The following is a 15,099-nucleotide window of genomic DNA, read 5'->3' on the forward strand; positions in this document are numbered from 1 at the left end:
TACAAAGAAAATAGAGTATTTCCCTCTTTTATCTGCAGGGGATATGTTCCAAATCCAGATTGGATACTTGAAACCACAGATAATACCAAACCATATATATACACACACACACAGTGTGTTCTATGTTTTTTCAACCTGAACGAAAATGATTGCCTAGTGACTAAAGGGCAGGGAGTATATACAGCATGGATGTGCCGGAAAAAAAGGATGATTTAAATCTCAAGTGGGACTGAGAGGGACAGAGAAAGATTTCATCATGCTACTGAGAATGGTGCACAATTTAAAATTTATGAATTGTTTATTTATGGCATTTTCCATTTCATAGTTTCAGACTGTGGCTGACCTTGAGTAACTGAAACAATGGAAAACGAAACTGTGATAAGGGAGGACTACTGTAACTGAAAGAAATAAAAGAAAGGAAAGAGGCAAGGAAGGAAGGAAGGAAGGAAGGCAGGCAGGCAAGAAATTCAGACTGTGGGATAAATTACACAGATAAAAGTGAGGAGTTGTCAAGATAGGCACAGTGTATCTTTTTTTTGTTGTTTTTTGTCTTTAAGTTCTGGGATACATGTGCAGAACGTTCAGGTTTGTTGCATAGGTATACATGTGCCATGGTGGTTTGCTGCACCCATCAACCCACCTTCTAGGTTTTAAGCCCTGTATGCATTAGGCATTCATCCTAATGCTCTCTCTCCCCCTGCCGCCCACCCCCTGACAGGCCATGGTGTGTGATGTTCCCCTGCCTGTGTCCATGTGTTCTCATTGTTCAAATCCCACTTATAAGTGAGAACATGCGGTGTTTGGTTTTCTATTCCTGTGTTAGTTTGCTCAGAAACTCATTCTTTTTTATGAACTCATTCTTTTTTATGGCTGCATAGTATTCCATGGAGTATATGTGCCACATTTTCTTTAAATAGACTTTTTAATGTTTCATGGACTATACATGTGGGGTATGCAAGGTAGTTTTCATTCAGAGGACTCTTCTCTTTGCTTGTAGGTGGCTGAGCCCAGATGAGCTCTTCTTTGTGTGCCCACAGAGAGAAACATCTAGCACAAGGTCTTTAGTGTCTCTTCTTATAAGGACATTATTCTTCTTGGATTAGAGCCTCACCATTATGACATTATTTAACCTTAATTACTTCTGTAGAGGCCCCATCTCCAAATGCAGGCACACGGAGGGTCATAGCTTCAACAGAAGAATTATTTACGTATTTAGTCCGTAACAAATACTTCCTTGTTTGCCACAGGAAAAAGGATATGTTATAAGGATATTCACGTTGTGTGAAAGAATATCCCTTGATTTCCATCTCCAAATGCTTCAAGGACAAAATATCAATAATCAAAGAAGAAATTTCTCCTCAACTAACTATAGGAGATAATTGTTCAATCTGTGTGGCCCTCTCTGAATATACGACTGACATATCCAATTTCAGTTCAGTAAAATAGAATTCTGGTATGCACCTCTTTAACATGATGGTGTTTTCAATATTTTAATAAAAGTTTGATTTTTTTTCCCTCTCTAAGGCCTCTTTCTATCTGAACCTAAGCATCCTCAGTTTATTGCTCATGTTTCATGATATGAGTCATGCCCAGAGAAAGGCTTGGAAACCATCAATATTTCTCTTAAATTTTCATACACAACCCCAGGATATATATGCTTTCCAATAGCCTGAAATTGAACTCTCCCTCTCTCTGATTTATTTTAAACCACATATAACCCTTTACAACAAATAACATGAAGGGAAATAAATTTAAGCCCACAAAATATAGCTTATGATTACTTACTCGTTTATTTATTCAGCAAATATTTGCTGAAAACCTATTATGCATCTGCAATTGGTTATTTGTTACTTGGAAGCTTCTGAGTTTATTTCTGTACCTCTAATATCTATCTTATCTCCGTTACTCTATCATTTCTTTGTAATAGTGTTTTGATAAAAATATAAAGAGTTTTGTAAGATCATGTAACTCATTTATCTGGAGATATTGGGGGCAGTTTGTGAAGGAAATTATACAGAAAGAAGTGATAGTTGAGCATCGATATAAAGAACACATACATCTTCACAATTCAAATTATGGCTAAGGAGAGGTAGAGAGATTATCAAGCAGAACAAAGAGCAAATATGAAAGCCCTGAAGAAGGAAGATGTTTGACTCAGAAAAGGCTAGGATGTCTGGAACATACAGAGAAAGGAGAGTGGCAGCACATGAAGCTGGAGAATTAGACAGGGGCTTGGGGGAGGAAACTAAAATCTCTAATGTGTAATCAAGTGCAGAAATTCTAAATGTACTCTCTCTCTTTCTCGTTTCCCCCCTGCCAACACACACACACATACACACATATATAGATAGATAGATAGTTATACATGTTTATCTATTATTGAGAGTCTATATTGCATTCCATTTCTACTTGATATGTTTTTCCAGAATAATGTGCTTGCACAATTTTGTTTTTGTTCGGTAACAGAAATTCTTACAAGATTAGAGAGATGGATAGATAGGTAGTTAGGTATATAGACAGACAGATAGATAGATATTCATTGCTGTCTCATTTTCTAACATTTTAGAAATATTTCTCAGTTCTTATGAATCCATTAGCTGTTCAGTTCCTTGAAACTAAAACCATTCCAAATAGAAGTGAGTAAAACGATGGTACCAGTGTTATGAGAATTCCTGCTCCATGTCAAGTCCTGTGCTACAGACTGGGAGTAGAACTGTGACTAAGGCAAGTCTGCCTCAAGGGGCTTATGTTTTTATGAAATAAAACATGTACATTTTATTTAACGGTATCTATTTCTTTCTAAAATTTCACAAGAGTAATGCATCAACATTACAAGGGATTAATTGTAAGATGACTGCCATTAGCATGGTCTCAGAACATTCAGTAAAAACCTAACAAATTACTTGAAAAACAAAATTACATACAACTAAGAATAAAACTAAATATTTTTGTTCATAATCAATCTGTTGTCAGAATCTGAATAAAAGTTCCTATATATTTACGTAACTGTACTCTGCCTCTGAAACTAAGCAAGGCTATGTCCTTGAAAAGAGTTCTTGTTCATTTGGTCTCTTCTTTACTATTTACTTGGCACATATACCTTGTATTTCTCAGCCAAGGAGAAGGAAACTCAATTTTACTACCACTTTAGGAATATTGTCATTGGAGGCATGCCTGGTGCTCTTAGCTCACTTTAAGTCCCCGTGAAGATCTTTTGTACAACAGTCAGTCATAAACAACTGGGTATGGAGAATAGGGAAGCTCCTGGAAATGGAGTTTTTTCTTTTTTCTTGGTATAATATTCATCTGTAAAGCATTCCAAAAGAGTGAGGAAACAGGAAAATCTCTAACTGGGAGAAATAATGGGGACTATGAGTACATTTGCTTATTGGCATACAGTGGGGATTGGTTCCTGCGGGTATCAAAATCCACGGGTGCACACAGTCTCTGATGTAAAATGGCATAGGATTTACACAAACTCTATGTACATCCTCCCATATACTTCTCATCTCTAGATTACTTATAATACCTAATGCAATGTAGATACTATGTAGAGATATATTTTATTGTGTTTTTAATTTGTATTATTTTAATCACTATATTGTTATTGTTTATATTTTTAAGTATTTTCTATCCACTGTTGGTTGAATCCACAGATGTGGAAACCATGGATACAGAAAGCTGACTGTATTTGAATACACCTATTGAGAATGTCAGAGAGCCAGGTGATAATGTGATGGTATGTTTCTATCTCAGTGTAACACAACTGTAGTAGACGGGACATCAGCCTATCTGGTTGGATATTAGTTCATCCTAGAGAATTGCAATTGATACTAATCTGCCCATTTTTAAAATTGATCTTGTCAGCATATCCTGCTATCTTTTGGAAACTGTTGTTTTACCCTCAAGTGATTTTTTTTTTTAATAATGTAGTATGTAACTATGGATTCAGTGATCATTTCCTCTCTTTTTTCAAATATTTTTTTACAAATTCTAGAAAAATTTCTCCCTTTTATCTAACATCTCATTATTAGGACATACTCTTCCGTTTACTGTGCTCAAAAAGATAAAATAAATGCAATAAAAGCAATAAGCAGGGGCAGAAGCTATAAGGGGAGAGGGCAGGCTAGGATTCAGAGACAAGAAGATGATACACAATGGAAACATGAAAGACTGAAAAGAAGGTTGTTGAATAATGTAGGAATAAAACTGAAGCCAAGTTTAGAGGTTGTGAATAGCCAAGATACTATCACTTATATGACTGTTCTTTCCTTTTACACTAATGGACAGCAAATAAAACAAACAAACAAACAAACAAAAAACTGAAGTAAAACTAAAGTAAAAAACAAAAAAAGGGTGCATCTAAACAGATAAACAGACAATTCAAAAATCTTCCAATAAACACCATTGATTATCTTACCAATTGTTGAAAGTCAAAAGCTTTTTTCTTCTTTAAAAAAATCACAAACAAGGTAAAGGTGCCCACTGTAACTTCTTGTACTCGAAATTGTATTAGAAGTTCTCATTAGTGTACGAAGATTTTAAAAAAATGAAAACAATAATACTTGAAAAGGAATGAATAAAATCCTTTATTTGCAGAGAACGTGTGACTATGTAGAAATACCCCCAATATGATCAGATATATTTTTCTATTCCCTATTTTACTAATTTGCTCTTTAAATCCTTACCATTTCCTTTCTTCTGATTGCTTTAGGCTTATTTTGCTCTTCCTTTTATATGGCCGATGGTAAAAAATTGGGCTATTGATTTGAGAGCTTTCTGCTCTTTTAATACAGACATTTAAAGCTATAAATTTCCCTCTAAGGACTCCCTTAGTTGCAACCCACATATTTTGATTTCATAGTATCTTTATTTACATTTGTTTCATAATTTTTTTAAAATTTCCGTTTTGCTTTCTTCTTTGATCCATTGGCTATTTAAGAGTGCATTATTTAATTTCTACGTATCTATGAGTTTCTCAAATTTCTTCCTATTATTGGTTTGTAACTTCATTCCATTGTGGTCAGACAACCTACTTTGGATTGGTTCTATCATTCTCTCATGTATTGAGGTTTATTTTATGACCTGGCATATAGTTCACAGTGCAGAATGTTCCAAGTTCACTTGAGAAGAATATTTATTATACAGTTGTTGAGTGTTCCACAGTGTTAGGTATAGTTTATATTGTTTTTCAAGTCTTCTACCTTCTACATTGATTTCTGCCTCAATGTTTTATTTATTATTGAAAGTGAGGTATTAAAGTATGCAACTATTACTTTTTAATTTCTAGATATTTTATGCTCAAAAAATAGATATTTTATGCTGAAAAATATAATTGTTTTATACAATTGCTTTGTAGAACAGTTAAGACAAAAAAGAAGAAAAACTATGCATTTATACTGTCTTTTATAAGTAGATAATTATTGTCATGATACTCTTTTTATTTTTAATGTGGATTTGAGTCACCATCTGGGGTCATTTGCTTTCAGTTTGAAGAAAACTTCCTTTAGTATTTCTTAGTAAGCATGCCTGCTGGTGACAAATTCACTCAGTTTTTTTGTACATCTGAGAATATCTTTATTTCATATACATATTTATTTTGAAAGATAGCTCTGCTGAATATGATTGCTGGTTGACAATTTTTTTCCTTGAGCATTTTGAATATGTTATCCCACGTCCGTCTGGCCTTCATTGTTTCTATGAAATTTTAGCTGTTAAGTGATGAGTCAATTTTCTCTTGTTTTTAACGTGTTCTACTTGGTTTTGGCTTTCCGTGTTTTCACTATGATATGTCTATTTATGAATATCTTTGTGTTATGTTCTTGGAGTTCCTTAAGCTTTCTGGATGTATAGACTATTTTTTTTTAATTCAGGTTTTCAATGATATTTTTTTCTGTTTCTTTCTCCTTCTCCTCCCTTAGTACACTCACTACATATTTGTTGGTGCACTTAATGGTGTTATACATTTTTTGAGACTCTGCTTATTTCTCTTTATTCTTTTTTTCTTTCTCTTCTTTAGTTTATGTATTCTTTATTGTTCTGTCTTTGAATTCACTTATCATTTCTTTTGCCAATTCAAGTCTACTGTTTTAGTCACTCTAGTTAATGCTTTATTGTCCCTCTCATGGGCTTTTTGTTTTTGCCAGCTGTTTTCCCCCATGGGTCATATTTTCTTCATTCTTTGCATGTCTCATAATCTTCTGTTGGAAATTAGGCATTTTAAATAATATGGCAAAACTGGGTACTATCTTCTGAAAGCTTATTTTATTCTCTTGTTTGTTTAATGACTGGCTGGATTGTTTTAGTGAAGTCTATTTCCCCCTCTGTATTATTAAATCTCTGATGTTTCACCTCAGGGAATCTCAGCCATGGGTGTGTCCACAGTCACCTTAGAATTACACTTGTCTGGGCAGGGCTCTCCTTGATTGCCTTTTCCCCTGACCACGTCTAGCTGTTGAACTCCACTAATTACCAATAGGATTTCTGTATTGTGTGTAAGGCTGCTTTGGCACCTAAATTGCTCTAAGGACCAATCCATTCCAATTTGATCTCCTTCGAAAGAGTAGTTTCCTACGTCAGACTTTCAGATTCGTTCTGACCCAGGTGGACTCTTGAGGCTCCCTCTTTCCAAGATTCCCTGCTTTTCACTCCCCTGGGCAAAATCCCGAGCTATTGGCTCTGGAGCTGGTGTGAAGATCATGGCATGTTTCTCTGAGGAACAGCTATACCTTAGGACAGAGCATATGATGCTGAGGGAAAAATAGCCTCAAGATTTTTTGGCTTGCCTCTCTCAGTGAACAGTGGGCTAGGGAAAGGACTATTGAGGCTCCATATTCTCAGTGGCACAGTGCCCAGCTAGAGCCTCTCTCCCATGAGTGGGGACCAGGAGGAAGAAAAGAGTCCCTGCCTCTTGACCACACTGACTTAGAACTTAGCTTGAACGGTAAGTAACTAGGAACAGAATGAGAATGTCTGACATCACACCTTTCCCCCAGAAAAGAGTCCTCCAGCTGCTCGCTGCAGCGAGAAGGACCCCTGTATTCTTGACTAAACCAGTTTGGAGTAAAGTTTCTACCTCACTGAGCTGAGACAAGGAAGGATGGGAGTGGGTTCTTGTTCATGCACTCTCAGAGTCTTAACATTCTTACCAAGCTCTAGTCGATTTTCTTAAATAAGTGTTTCTTTATTTGCTGCTTGCCTCCAGATCCATTTCCAGAATCTTTAAACGTTTTTCCATTTATAATTTTCACCAGTTTCACTGGAAAGCACATCTGTGGAGCTCCTTTTGCTATCATGCTGAAATGGAATTCTCTGATAAGATACGCTTTCATAAATAAAAAGAAAGTCTTAGAAGATTGTCGAAGCTAAAATCAATGTATAAGACAGTTAAATTATCAGCAGCAGTGAGTTGAAAATATATTTTTAAAAAGGTAACTAAATTGTAAACAGGTTTACTGTCACAAGAAACTATATACAGCAGCAAAAATAAATCTAACAAAAAGATGTGGACATTTTTGTAAGCTAAAAACATTTTATTGACATATATTAAAGAACATAAATAAATCACTGTCTTAATGTAGAAAACTGATGATAAAGATGTAATTATTTCAAAATTGGTTGATATTTAAATATAACTTCTACCGAATTTCTTATAGGAATTTTTATAAAACTTGATAATCTGATTCTATATTTTTCAGAGAATAGCAAATGAACAATAATAGCCAAAATATCCTTAAAGAACACGGTATGAGAAAATGCTGTAACCAATATCAAGATTTATGATAAAGTTTTCATACATAAGAAACAGGGTATTCATTCAGGGTTAGAGAACCAGATTACTGAAACAGAAGAGACATCTCTTAAAAGAATGAGGACGCATAAAAATTTCATTTGTGAGAAAATGAACTTTGACGATCAGTAGGTAAGTGATAAGTTACTCCATAATTAACATTGAGAAACTCAGTTTTAGTATAGAAAACAATCAAATTAATACAACAACCTAAAAATAATTGTATATAATTAAGAAATTTTAAATAAGAATTTTTAAAATAAGGCTTGAAAACACTAATGATAAAAGATTAATAAAATAAACTATATTAAATTCAAAAATTTAAATGAAATGAAAAGGCATGTGTTAAAGAAGTTAAAGAGTGTTAAAGAAGAAACCACAACTTTGTAGAAGATATTTACATTTAAGATTTAAAAAATTATTCCAAAATCATTAATTTGAGCTTTGTTCTATGGTTTTTGATGTGTAAAATGATGTGTAAAATAATGGCAATTTCATTTAGCCTAATGAAAGAACTCAAGTAAATTGAAAACAAATACAAATACCAATCCAAAAATAGGAAAAAAAAAAAAAATGAGTAGATAAAAAAGGAATTGATGTTGCCTGGAACTGGCAGGTAAAATTTAGCAAGAATAACTCATAGACTTTCTTTACTCAGTCAACAATTTTCTGTGTGTAGAAAGGAGAGCAAGATAGGCAAATTCCAGGATTAGTAAAAAAATATATATATAAGTATGAATTTAGTGTTAGACCCACCAGTGCTTTTCTCAGTAGTAAAGGAGATAGCTTTGTTCTGCAGCAAGCAATATTCCTGCTACAGTTTCTAAATTATTATAATAGTCTGTTATAAAAGGAGAATATGGAAAGATTGTTTCTCATAGAAATAATGTCAACCACAAAAAGACAATAGCTTCATTTCAGTTTTATTAACTGTCCCTTGAAGAACAAATTGTATCTTTTGTTTTGAACTATCGTGTATAAAACCATCCAGAAATATTCTTTGTACTAATTAGCTGTACTCATACTTGTCATATACTTTCTGAAAATATAAAACAACTATATATTCTATATCTGTTTTGAGATAATGTTCCTCGCTTTTAGCTTACTGGTATTTCTGTCTAGGTCATGACAATAAAGATTACTGGATCATTTGGTATGTAACTGCTTAACTACATTAGAAATCTCTTTTTCTAAGTATATTCAAATTACTATATAATGATGTACAACCAAAAGAAATTCAGAAAATAATTGTTAAATCAGAGTGCTTTTTCTATTTGACTGCTTATTAGAAAAGCATTATAGGTCTGTTTATATCTTAAACAAAGCAAAATTAAATATAACTATACATCTATTTTGGGGAATGACTATCAGTTTTTGGACATCCTAGTATAATGCTGTATGGTACAGTAGTTTTATAAAACTTATTTGAAGTCATCTGAATGGAATATCTCACTTAGTTGAGTATTTTGGAAACCAGTAGGATACTGATGCTCAGAAATTGGATGGCAATGTTTTGGAATCATTACCATTATATGCAATGATTAGGTAGCCCAGCGTTCTGGGGCCTCTAATTTGCCAATATTTGAAAAAAAAAAAACCCAAATAATTCTTTTGCCCAAATAACACTATGCACAGTAACCAAACTTGTGTTTATTTGCTTTTGGCTGTAATATCACTGAGAGTTAATCAACATTTCCATTTTGAGTAAATATATATCTTTCGGTAATCAACATGAGAAAGCACATTCACAATTATTATATACAATGTGACTGCAATTTATGAATGCGGGTGAATGACAACAAAATATTTCAACTTGGGGGTGAAAGTTTGAGAACTGTGTGTCTAACATGGGAGTACTCACTTCTCACTGACCAGTTTTACTTTGAACTGAAGTATATTCTTAAGTATTGCTTAACTGTTGCTCCAGACAACCAGTGTATACCTCCATATAATTAACTGACACATGCAAAATGGAGCACAAGCTTTTATGACTTCTCATTTTGTTCTTACTATGTAACCACTATAGGTCTTCTCTACAGAATTTTAATGTATGTCGCATATCTCCTCCGGGTAGTAAATAGGGCTTTTGCTGTATCTTAGTGTGAATGCTCTAGGCCATGAGTGACTCTCTTTTTAGGTACCTGTGGGGAATCAACAAAGTGCATTGTTTTGCAACTGTATTGTTATACAGTCCAACTTTTAATACAGAGCTTCTCAAACCTGTGTTTCAAATATGATGACATTTTATCCAATCAAATTTGCTTAACCTATTATCATTCTAAATAAATGATTTATTTTACTATCAGGCTAAATAAAGAAAATCAAACTTATGTATGGTATACGGAGATGAGATAAATATATGTCTTCGGAAGGGACACTTAAGATTATTTTTGTAGAAGAAATGTTTTGCATTTTTAAGGTGGTGATAGTAAAACTCCCTTGGTCCCTCCAGAGTCCCATTCATTCAACCTGTTACGGTTGTCCTGGTCCATGCTGATTGAAAAAGTGCGGGCTGGGCGCGGTGGCTCAGGCCTGTAATACCAACACTTTGGGAGGCAGAGGCGGGCGGATCACGAGGTCAGGAGATCTAGAACATCCTGGCTAACACGGTGAAACCCCGTCTCTACTAAAAATACAAAAAATTAGCCGGGTGTGGTGGCGGGCGCCTGTAGTCCCAGCTGCTCAGGAGACTGAGGCAGGAGAATGGCGTGAACCCGGGAGGCGGAGCTTGCACTGAGCCGAGATCGCGCCTCTGTCTCAAATAAAATAAAATAAAATAAAACAAAAAAATGAGTCGGGGAGAAAGCCTGAGCAGTCCACTGAAGTTGGGATTGTCTTGAGGTTTGCAAAGGGTTCATGAACTAGAAAAAAAAGTGTTATTTGGGCAGTCATTTTGAAATGACACAACTTATTGTAATTTTTACTTCTTCCAGATAATTCCCTCAGTATTTTGGCAAAGCATAATGGATTCAACCGCCAGAAGCAAGAAGTCTATCTTTTACCGATCGTAATCAGTGATAGTGGAAACCCTCCACTGAGCAGCACCAGCACCCTGACCATCCGGGTCTGTGGCTGCAGCAATGACGGTGTCGTCCAGTCTTGTAATGTTGAAGCTTATGTCCTTCCAATTGGACTCAGTATGGGCGCCTTAATTGCCATATTAGCATGCATCATTTTGCTGTTAGGTACGTATTTCCTTCATAGGCTACTGGTCACCCTTTTTCTGGTTCATAAATGACTATAAATAAGGACAGAAAACTCTCATCTATACAGGCAACAGCATTTCCTTGGGGAAGAGGAACTTCCTTTCCTTCTCCACATTTTGAGATCTCTAAGAAGAAGTGAAGAGAAAAAGGGTTGTGATAGTAAATGTCCAATTGAAGAGGACTTTCAGTGCCTTTTTCAATTCCATCACCAGTAAACCGATGAACAAGGCATAATGGTGGTGGCAGTGGGGAAGGGCTTTTATGTCGTTACAACACCATCTATTACATAAGAAGAACTCTGGGTGTGAGGCACACCAGTTCGCTGCAACAGCAGGCTCTACTATGCCCACAATAGTGTTTCATTATAGATTGGGTTGCCGAGTCCATTGGATCCCAAATTTGGTGATATGAAAAGAAAGCAAATAAGCAAACTAAAAATAAGCTTTCTTCAAATTACCATTGCTTTTCTCTGATATTTTCCTTGATATAAACATCCATTTAAAATGACGATTGCAAGTTAAGATTCTGTAACCTTTTAATTAAAAAATCCAATTATAAAATGAGATTAGACAATAGGAAAATAGAAAAACCAGAGAGTCCTATCTTATCCTACCCTTGAGGAACAAAACACTTTAAAGGCGGTGTCAGTTACTGTCTTTCTTGCTCCATCTGTCTTGCTCACCCAGTGCCTTGGATTTAAGCATCACTTTGCTGACATATTTTGCTCCATTAACCCACATTTGATTTGGCTGATCTGGCTAGTTGGGTATGTTTTCCTTGCCCTTTCTTCACATTCAGGTTTCTCTTCCCAGCTAGAGGCATTCCAGCCCTCCCACAAGACAAGTTGCCCGTGCAAATTTGACATTCACTATTTTAATAAAAGAACATAATTTGACTGGAGAGTGCCTTGAAAAACTGTGAAAGCCCAAGGACCTAGTTTGCTCCTTTTTTTAATAGAAGGGAGCTTTGGAACCAAAGGATGTTAAAGGACTTGCCTGAGACATACATCAAGCTAGTCATACTTTCAGTGCTATTTTCTGTTTTGTGCCACTCACTCTAATGATCAAAACAGTATAAAATGTAACCTTCACCATGAATGGATGCATGCCAATTCTTTTAACCCAGCTCTATCAGCGTATAATAAACCAATAATCTGGAACAGTATTTACTCAAAATGTAATGTTCATCATTCAGAAAGATGTTTAGCTTAATTCTCCAGTAAATATTATTAAAGGTGTATGTTCACACGGTTTTGTAAAAATACCCCTCTCTCCTAACATATATAATGTGTTGCTTGTGAAATTATACGCTTGTTTGGCTGACTGTTATTTAATATTTTTCCTCTAGTCATCGTGGTGCTGTTTGTAACTCTACGGCGGCATAAAAACGAGCCACTAATTATCAAAGATGACGAAGACGTTCGAGAAAACATCATTCGCTACGATGATGAAGGAGGAGGGGAGGAGGACACAGAGGCTTTTGACATTGCAACTTTACAAAATCCAGATGGAATTAATGGATTTTTACCCCGTAAGGATATTAAACCAGATTTGCAGTTTATGCCAAGGCAAGGGCTTGCTCCAGTTCCAAATGGTGTTGATGTCGATGAATTTATAAATGTAAGGCTGCATGAGGCAGATAATGATCCCACGGCCCCGCCGTATGACTCCATTCAGATATATGGCTATGAAGGCCGAGGGTCAGTGGCTGGCTCCCTCAGCTCCTTGGAGTCCACCACATCAGACTCAGACCAGAATTTTGACTACCTCAGTGACTGGGGTCCCCGCTTTAAGAGACTGGGCGAACTCTACTCTGTTGGTGAAAGTGACAAAGAAACTTGACAGTGGATTATAAATAAATCACTGGAACTGAGCATTCTGTAATATTCTAGGGTCACTCCCCTTAGATACAACCAATGTGGCTATTTGTTTTAGAGGCAAGTTTAGCACCAGTCATCTATAAACTCAACCACATTTTAATGTTGAACCAAAAAAGATAATAAAATAAAAAAGTATATGTTAGGAGGTTATAAATCTTGTGGAGTGTGAATTAAGTATGTGGAGTGTCTAGAAGTCCTTGGATATTTGATATTTACCTGACCACCACAGACAAAGATTGGGATCCTGGCTAATCCTTAGAGAAATGGTTTAAATAGAGGAAAAAAATCAAAATTAAAAGGTGCTTTCTTAGAAAAAAAAAATATGGACCTGCAAGGAATCTGCTGCTGATATGTGTCTTCTGCAAGGATTTTTATGAATGCAAATGGTTTTTTTCCCCTTCACCAATAAGGATCCCGCCACAAATGATAAAGCAATACTTGGTCTGCTGTACATTATAACTTTATGGAGTTCTGAGAGGCCTCCTAGATTATACGGTACGGTGACCACACATTGTACATAATTGTTGGCCCCGCTCACCAGAGACTGAATAGCATCTTTAAATATTGTGTCGAGCCTTAAAATAGTCACATGTTCGTAATCCATTCCAGGGTGGGGCTTGCCAGTTCAGTGGTGGGAGGAGAGAAATCCCATTCAAACGTGCTTGTTTTCTAGAAGCAGGATTCCTCGTTCCCTCCGCTTCATCTTCTTCCACAAGGACACAAAGATAAACTGTATTACACAGTGGACTACATAAGAGACAGATGGTTTTATTGCTAGCGCGTGAATTTATTTGTTTAATCCTCGAAATAAATATTTTATTGATGTCCATTAATGCTTTTATTTATTAAGGTTGGTAATCTATAGATGAAGGGGATATACGGGGAAAAAAACTAAATTATATCCATTAATAATCCTTTAGATTGTTTTATATAAATATATATACAATGAATGTTTAATACATGTACATTTTGATGAGATGAGTATGGCAGGCAATATTATCGAAAGGAGAGCTAATAGTCTCTTTAGAGTAGAAAGTGTTATTGTAACTGGTGATGGCAGGAACAGCATTTTCCCAGAGAAACTTTTGGACTGTTTTCTATTTTGTTCATAATCCTAGTATTTGGTGTTTTTACTACAAGCACAAACATCCTAAAGTATATTGATTCCTGTGAATATTTAAACTCTAGACTTTTAGATACCTACATAATGCCCTGCCCAATAAACATGCTTCAAGTTACCCCCACAGTTTTAGAGCAGGAACTGATTTGTACATAATTTCACTGCTTACGTTTTTAGCACTCCTATCCCTGATCTTCATGGTGATGCACAGAATGTCTTAGACTCCAAAAAGGAACAGCACTAGAAGATGTGAGCATATTTAATTTGTAATGCAAACCTGCCATTTAGGAGTAGAAAATGTATGATAAAACTCAAGTATTACATGCAGATCATTTTAATTTTCTACTTTGCTTTAATGCAATATTGTTTATTTACTCCATGTATTGTATTCAGAGAAACTCCTGTATTGTTTCCTACTTTGTGAAATATATTTTTATAAATACCTTTGTTGTCATTAATTTTTTTTCAATCAGTGGAAGATCTATTAACAGAATCATCAACTCTAACTAAAATTCTAGAATACTCAACCAAACCATCCCAAGGGTCACTTTTGTTTGTAAGAGTCTTTATCATAAAAAAACAGAGAAGAGAAATGGCTTGCCAGTGATCATACACCAAGATGCCAGCAGGGACATAAAAGGAACATGGAACGCCTAAAGGCTAGTCCACCTGTGTCACTTGGGTCCTTCTGGAAGCAGACACATTGAGCAGGGAGAACCTGCAGACAAGTTTGCAGACCTAAAACTTGTAACAATAAAGGGATTGGGAGCAGGATTTGGCAAGAGAGTCTTAGACTGCAGTGCAGACCTGGCAAAATCTCTGCCAGCCTGACAGGGGGTTCTAGAGTGAAAACATATCCATTAAAGCAGTCAGGCTGTGGTCCTCTGTCATCTCAGTCACTGGTGTGGGTCTGCTAAGAAGTGAACGGTTTTTGACTCAAAAACTGAAGGCACCAACTTCTAGAGGCTACCTCCACAGTGACAGAAACAACATGTTTAAATACTATACTAACAATTTATAACTATCCAGTGGCTTAATCAAGCTTTTATTGAGTTTCTGCTGAGAATAAGTCATCTTTTCTATATAGTATTATGACTAGTGAACA

At 35.6% G+C, this 15,099-nt stretch overlaps 1 protein-coding gene across 1 annotated transcript in view; it reads left to right on the forward strand.

The window, feature by feature from the left end:
• Positions 1-14,437, forward strand: part of CDH8 (cadherin 8, type 2) — a 387,613-nt gene extending 373,176 nt beyond the window's left edge. Inside the window, exons 11-12 of the mRNA XM_011938783.1 lie at positions 10,723-10,974; positions 12,343-14,437. Of these exons, the coding sequence (XP_011794173.1) occupies positions 10,723-10,974; positions 12,343-12,836 (746 nt within the window). The 3' untranslated portion in view covers positions 12,837-14,437. The remainder of the gene's footprint in view (positions 1-10,722; positions 10,975-12,342) is intronic.
• Positions 14,438-15,099: the final 662 nt, after the last annotated feature.

The sequence above is a fragment of the Colobus angolensis genome, unplaced genomic scaffold (assembly GCF_000951035.1).
Source record: "Colobus angolensis palliatus isolate OR3802 unplaced genomic scaffold, Cang.pa_1.0 Scaffold178, whole genome shotgun sequence".
Lineage (NCBI taxonomy): Eukaryota > Metazoa > Chordata > Mammalia > Primates > Cercopithecidae > Colobus > Colobus angolensis.